General features: G+C 50.0%; 1 protein-coding gene across 4 annotated transcripts; it reads left to right on the top strand.

Moving 5' to 3' along the window:
* The first annotated feature begins 398 nt into the window (after nucleotides 1-398).
* Nucleotides 399-6620, top strand: LOC310887661 (uncharacterized protein). Of its 4 annotated transcripts, XM_083813820.1 has the most exons (3): nucleotides 2577-3270; nucleotides 4205-4517; nucleotides 4563-6620. In XM_083813820.1, exons 1-3 carry the CDS (start codon nucleotides 3246-3248, stop codon nucleotides 6202-6204), a joined length of 1980 nt encoding a protein of 659 aa, XP_083669946.1. In that variant the 5' UTR covers nucleotides 2577-3245; the 3' UTR covers nucleotides 6205-6620. The 4 variants fall into 4 exon arrangements, with proteins under 4 accessions (XP_083669944.1, XP_083669945.1, XP_083669946.1 ...); XM_083813818.1 differs by lacking the exon at nucleotides 2577-3270 and adding an exon at nucleotides 399-538 and having other exon boundaries at nucleotides 4205-6620; XM_083813819.1 differs by lacking the exon at nucleotides 2577-3270 and adding an exon at nucleotides 921-1028 and having other exon boundaries at nucleotides 4205-6620.
* The last annotated feature ends 512 nt before the right edge of the window (nucleotides 6621-7132 follow it).

The raw sequence follows: 7132 nt of genomic DNA, 5'->3' as shown, positions 1-7132 counted from the left end.
TATTTCAAATTCTGCAACCATTCCTTACAAAGAGAACTTTGGTCATGCTGTTTTTCTTTATGAACATCCAAACTCAACTTTTCTATTTAAAATTGGTTTTCAGCCAAACAATTCCACCCTAGTAGTATTTCCTTGCACAGATAGCGATGGATTTAATTAACGTTTTCAGCAGAGCTGTAAACTTCAAGATATTCTCCTCTCTTTTGCAGGTATTTTCTAATTGCCCTGTTTGCCCTTGCAGAACACCCATCTTGCAGCCGCTGCAAGAGGAGCAGCTGTCACCATCCTGTCTTTGCCATTGCTAAAGGCAGCAACAGGCTCAACAGGAAAAAGCCAGGACGTGCTGCCTACCATGGGGCCAGGTGCTCTTACCTTGGCCGCTGCCGTACCGATGCTGTAGTCACTTCACCGCTTAGATGACAGCCACATGCACAGCAGTTTCGTCTCCTTGGTGAGCAGGATGGTGTGTTAGCCCTCTAAATCCAGTGCTGGGACGCCAGAAATCATTTTGCAGAGCATCCATGGGAGTTACAGCAAAGTAAGCATGAAGGGAGAAGATTATTACTCTTTCAGACTCTTATCACCAATGAGATGTGAGAGCTAATAAACAATTTTCCTTACACAGCGGGTAGCAGTAATCTATCTCAGCAGAAGTTTCACGCCAGTAGTAGGCTTAGATCTGTAAATCCTGAAGATACTTACCCGGCTCAGTATCAGCAAATAAAGCCAGCAAGCAGACCCAGCAACTTTAACCTGGGATCTGCCTTGTATATTCAAGAGCCTGGCCTCCGGAGATGAGGTGCCTCAGGCACACAGACAAGCAACCCTTTGCTAACATGGACCTGCTCCGCCTCTGCCCTGCCTAATTATTTTTAATGGAAACCATCTATTTCCGTGGCTGCAGCATAACCTCGAGTGAGCCCAGATAGCTTGCGAATTCACGTGTCCTTCCAGCAGGGCTGACGTCAGAGAAGAATTTGGGAAATGAATGGATTCAGGGCTTGCTGTCAAATAGTCAGCCTGTCATGGTCAGTTTTTCTGTGACGGTAAAACATCCTCCAGCCCAACACATCATTGAGGGCCATTAGAGACTGGGTGGGATGTGGGATGTGGGAGATTCCTTTACTTTTAGCCATATCTGACCTGCTTCTGTCACTGCCCCTGTCCTGTTTGGATGTGGCACTACTGGTTGTAGGGTCCTGGTGTGCTTCTGGAAACTCTTATATCATCGCCGGTCTCGTGATGTTTTGCATTTTCTCCTAGAACTCTGACTCAGGTAGCAAAACAATATTCCTTCACCAGGTTTTTGCCTTTATCCCCGTGCAGTTGCACCCCTCAAGAGCAGAGGGCTGACAAGAGGATTGACCACCACCCTTTCCCCTTCAGCCCACTGGTTTACCAAAGGCAGATGAATTACGCCAAAGGTTTACTCAAATCGCTGTGGTCGGAAGAACATTGGCAACCCAAGTGGTCACGCATCCTGAATTTATTTCTTTCAATTTAAATAACCAAAAGCCACTATGTGGGGCATCACCATGCTCAGCAGCATGTACACCACACACTTAGAGGGAGGTCAGAGCGCAGACACAAGCATGCACCTTTGTCTCTGGATGATGTATGAGCTCGTCTCTGCACGCAAGTAATACTGGTTCGATGTTTGTGTCACTGAGTGACTTAGGGCTAGTTCGGAGTGAGTAGAGAAGGAAGTCTCAGCCTCTTTGATCTCTCAGAGGCAATGCACTCGCTGGCTCTCCCTTCTCCCTTATAGTGAGGGGATTTCAAATGAGAATTTCGTTACTTGACCACAATTGTGGCAGGCAGAACCCAGCTGCTCCATGCTGTTGCAGTCACACACCATTTGCTATCTTGTGAAGGGTGCATCTCGGTCTCATTTTAGCCCACATTGTGAGCACAGCAAATCAAACAGGGGCCCTACCATAGCGACTGCAGGAGGAACCTAAATGACATTAAAGGTCTTAGCACAGTGAAGTCTTCCCTGGCTGGCTTGCTGCCAAAATCATAACAAATTTATGTTGGAATACTGAATATATATATATACATATATGTATATATGTTGTCCATAGATTCGTGCCCGGTGTGCAGTGCCCACAGAATCAGAATCCACTCAAAGGCCTTTTAATTAAAAAATTAATTTCATTCTTTCCTTATTTTCTCAGCTAAAAGACTACACAAGCTATAGAAAGACTATACACTACACAAGCTACAGGCCTCCCTATTTTCTTCAAGGTTTCTTTGTCTTTTTCCCAGCTTTGGGACTACATATATATATACACACATATATATATACATATATATATGTATTTTTTCTGGAATACTGAGTTTGATTGAGGAGCGCTGATGTTATGGAGCCACCCAGAAGATGTGGGTCCTCCCATTGCTCTGCTGCTCTTTCAGGAGCTCACCCTCAGGTGCAGGGTCTGAGTGCTCCTCTCCTGAGACATGTCTGTGCTCCAGTCTGGGGCTCACAGTACAAGAAGGCTTCCAACAAACTGGAGCAAGTCCTGCAGGGACCCCCAAGGTGTCCAGGGGCTGGAGCAGGTGGTGGGTGGGGAGGAGGCCAAAGGACCTGCTCAGCCTGGGGAGGAAGAGGCTTAGGGGAGATCCTTGTGTTCCCTGCAGCTATCCATAGGGTATTAATGTTGAAGACAGGCTCTTCTCAGAGGCACCCAGAGACAGGGTGGGAGAGAATGACTGCATGTGGCAACAAAGGAAAGGCCAGGTTACCTGGAATACATAATTTTTGTAAAAAATAAAATATTTTTTTGGTGTGAGGGATAGTGTATACAAGGAAGAGCATGGAAACTGACACTAAAGCAGAACAAAACTGTTCTGAGTCCTATCCCACGTACAGGTCGGGGTGTCACAGCAGAAGGTGCAAGAAAATGTACTAAATTAACTTTTATTGAAGGATCAATTTAATCCCAAGGGGACTGTTTCCATGCTGTATCACCTGTTCTTTGCTCCCCACCCCCCATACGAAATACGTAGATGAGGAATTCAGGCTTGCAGGCAGATGTCATAGGTTGCATGTACCACCTCAATGGAGAGGTTTCATTAAAAATTATAATGTAAGCAGGTAATTTAAGGATTGGAGGTGGAGCAGGTCTGGATTATTACAAATTTTATTTCCATACCCCTGAGGTGTCTCACTTCCGGGGACACGGACACTGAAATCGTATAAAAGGGTTCATATCGTGGTGTTTCTCAAACCATTTTGGTTTCGTATGCTAGTTCCCGGTGGTGAATTGGGTAAGTCTCTCTTGGCTGACTGGGAAGTAATGTAAGGGCTGGGGTTATTTAGTTTTAAATATTATCTGCAGAAGCAAGCTAGAAGACTTACAAGTGCTTCTGCTTAGCGAGATTTGTATGTGGTACTTATCAAGCAGCTAAGTTAAGGGTGACTGGTCATTCCGTCTTCTTCCAACCTGTGTTTGCTTTATGTTTTGCAATTGCTGCGTGCTCTCCATCAAGGTGCGTCTCAGGGTAGGCGAGAGTGGCCCAGCCTCTCTCCTTCCCCAGTGACACTGTTGCCCGGTTTTAACCAGGAAATTGTTGGGTTTGAGAGAGATCAAAAGGCAAGGCAAGGACTTCAAAGGCAAAAAAGTGGGAGGGAAGATAAGAAGTGGAGCCTGGCAGGCTGCAGGGGTAAGCGGCGCCTGGAAGGGTGTCTGGGTGGGGAGAGCTGCGAGGAGCTCTGTGGGAGAGCCGGCGAAGCCGCGGCGCATGAGGGCCAGGCCCTGTCCTGGGGGAGGATCCCAGCACGGGGCCTCGCCGCTCGGCCTCCAGCCTGTGTGCGGACAGGGAGCCTTCAGAGGCTGGAAGTATCCCTCTTGGGCGGATACCAGGAGGTAGTGGCAGAGAAGTAAACCTAAACCGAGGGGAGCCCTGGGAAGGTGGAGGCAGTCGCGCCTTCAGACCCCGTCACGTAATCTACCAAAGTCCGAGTGGCACTGCTTCTCACGCCTCTTTTGAGAAGTTGTTTGTGACATACGTGCAGCTGGTGGCTACAACCTAAAACGCTTTCATGTGGTGTTAGTGCCCTGCTATGGGTTTCAGTTTGTTTCCCCAGTATGTGGCTCAGAGTTCCACTGGAAAAAGTGCGGATTAACTCAGTCTGTGAAATAGCCTTGGGAAAGCTGAACGCCTCTGTTTTCCACACAGTGTATTCCTTTCCCTCTTTCAGACATTCTCCCTCCCTCAAAGATGCTTTGCCAAAATGACTGCCAGCGCAGACAGCCCTGCCTCCCTCCTCACGTCGTCTTCTTGAGGAACTTACCCATGAATAGAAGCGTTGGTCCCTCCAGCGGCGTCTGTAACATCGAGCGCTTGCCGCCCTGTGTGGATCCCTGCTACTATGCCAGGGTTCCTCGGGGCACCACCACGTACATAAACCTGTCTAATCTTGGCAGGAGACACATTGCGCTGGATCCGTGCTGGTTCGGGATCCCCACGTGTGTGGATCCCTGCTGCCAGGACCAGAACAGGTGCACTACCAGGTGTGTGGATCCCTGCTGCCAGGACCAGAACAGGTGCACTACCAGGTGTGTGGATCCCTGCTGTCAGGACGTGACCAAGTGCACCACCACATGTGTGGATCCCTGCTGTCAGGACGTGACCAAGTGCACCACCACGTGTGTGGATCCCTGCTGTCAGGACGTGACCAAGTGCACCACCACGTGTGTGGATCCCTGCTGTCAGGATGTGACCAAGTGCACCACCACGTGTGTAGATCCATGCTGTCAGGATGTGACCAAGTGCACCACCAGATGTGTAGATCCCTGCTGTGAGGATGTGACCAAGTGCACCACCACATGTGTGGATCCATGCTGCAAGGAAGTGACCAAGTGCACCACCACTTGTGTGGATCCGTGCTGTGAGGAAGTGACCAAGTGCACCACTAGATGTGTAGATCCCTGCTGTGAGGAAGTGACCAAGTGCACCACCAGATGTGTGGATCCATGCTGCAAGGAAGTGACCAAGTGTACCACCAGGTGTGTGGATCCCTGCTGTAGACCGGTGACCAAATGTGCCACCACATATGTGGACCCATGCTGCGGCAGGTTTACCAGGTGTACCACCAGATGTGTGGATCCCTGCTGCAAGGAAGTGACCAAGTGTACCACTAGATGTGTGGACCCATGCTGTGAGGAAGTAACCAAGTGCACCACCAGATGTGTGGATCCCTGCTGCAAGGAAGTGACCAAGTGTACCACTAGATGTGTGGATCCGTGCTGTGAGGAAGTAACCAAGTGCACCACCAGATGTGTGGATCCGTGCTGCAAGGAAGTGACCAAGTGCACCACCACATGTGTGGATCCGTGCTGTGAGGAAGTGACCAAGTGCACCACCAGATGTGTGGATCCCTGTTGCAAGGAAGTGACCAAGTGTACCACCAGGTGTGTGGATCCCTGCTGTAGACCGGTGACCAAATGTACCACCACATGCGTGGATCCATGCTGCGGCAGGTTTACCAGGTGTACCACCAGATGTGTGGATCCCTGCTGCAAGGAAGTGACCAAGTGTACCACTAGATGTGTGGACCCATGCTGCGAGGAAGTAACCAAGTGCACCACCAGATGTGTGGATCCCTGCTGTGAGGAAGTGACCAAGTGCACCACCAGATGTGTGGATCCGTGCTGCAAGGAAGTGACCAAGTGTATCACCAGGTGTGTGGATCCATGCTGTGGCAGGTTTACCAAGTGCACCACCAGGTGTGTGGATCCCTGCTGTGGAGGTGTGACCAGATGCACCACAAGATGTGTAGATCCCTGTTGCAAGGAAGTGACCAAGTGTACCACTAGATGTGTGGATCCATGCTGCAAGGAAGTGACCAAGTGCACCACCACGTGTGGGGATCCCTGCTGTGGGGAGGTGACAAGGTGCACCACCAGGTGTGCAGATCCCTGCTGTGGAGGTGTGACCAGATGCACCACCAGATGTGTAGATCCCTGCTGTGAGGAAGTGACCAAGTGCACCACCACATGTGTGGATCCCTGCTGTCAGGATGTGACCAAGTGCACCACCACGTGTGTAGATCCATGCTGTCAGGATGTGACCAGATGCACCACCACGTGTGTGGATCCCTGCTGCGCGCCCTGCTTTATGCAGCCCACCCCCCTGTGCGCCAGTGTCTGCGGCCAGCAGTACTCCATCAGCTGTGCCGATATCTGTTTGCGTAAGTGATGGCTCCCTGAGCGGCTGTGAGCAGGGGGCTCCTGCAGCGGGAGCCACCAGGGGACCCCCTGAGGTTCCTCTGCTCTGTGGTGTCCCCAACAGCTACGGAATGAAAACGGTTTGCAGACCCCTGAACCCGTTGACGTCTTCCTCACCTCTCGGCTTTCCTACTGCCCTTCCTCCCCTAGGAAGGGTAGAACCACACATGGTTTTCCTTGCATTCTGCATCGTTTCTAATGTATTTATCTAAAGCACAATGCCTTTCCTTGTAACACAGAACCACTTGATTTTGTGCCCCCAGGATTATTGCCTGGGAGAGGGATTCTGTAATTCTTTTCTGCATTGATGTGGATGGAGGAATTTCCCTGTTTGTTCTTCCTCACCATCTTCTCCTTTTCTTGTATGAAGCAATAAAAACAATTAATCTTGGCAACAGCTGGCTGCAAGTTTTCCTTCCCTTTTGCACACCCCCAGACTCACACTTCCTCCTTTTAATTTATTCCTAAAAGTCTGATCTCTGCAGAGTGGCAGCTCTTGCTAGAACACATAGCAAGGTCTAAGGCAATAGCCAGGGTTCCCCAGATGATGCCTGGGGATGGGGGTGTTTGTTGTGTGTGTCGAGGAAACACAGCTCTGCCATGGTTCTGAAAGACATTGAAAATGCAGCTGAAGTGCTCCTGAAGCTGGAGGAGCTTAGGGCCAGCTGTGTTTGCGTCCCACAGGCAGAAACAAAATATTCCCTTACTAGCAATGGGTAAAAGAGCCACTAATGAGGGGAAGACAAGCAGGGCTGGGAGACTGCTTGTGCCTTATGACATTGTCACCTGTGCGCAGGAGGTTCTGTCTCAGCCTTTTGCAATCGACTTGCACTTCCTTGTCTCTGGTGGCAATTGGGCAAGTCTCATCAGCTGGGGAGAGCAACATGGATTTGCTCACC

Source organism: Anser anser, assembly GCF_964211835.1.
Source record: "Anser anser genome assembly, chromosome: 28".
Classification (NCBI taxonomy): Eukaryota; Metazoa; Chordata; class Aves; order Anseriformes; family Anatidae; genus Anser; species Anser anser.
Note: the sequence above shows the minus strand (reverse complement) of the source record. Positions and strands in the feature narration are given on the sequence as shown.

Coding starts and splice junctions, on each gene's coding strand:
- LOC310887661 (XM_083813817.1), top strand. CDS start 3,246: ATGCTAGTTCCCGGTGGTGAATTGG. Junction 3,271..4,204: donor AGTTCCCGGTGGTGAATTGG/GTAAGTCTCTCT, acceptor TCCCTCTTTCAG/ACATTCTCCCTCCCTCAAAG.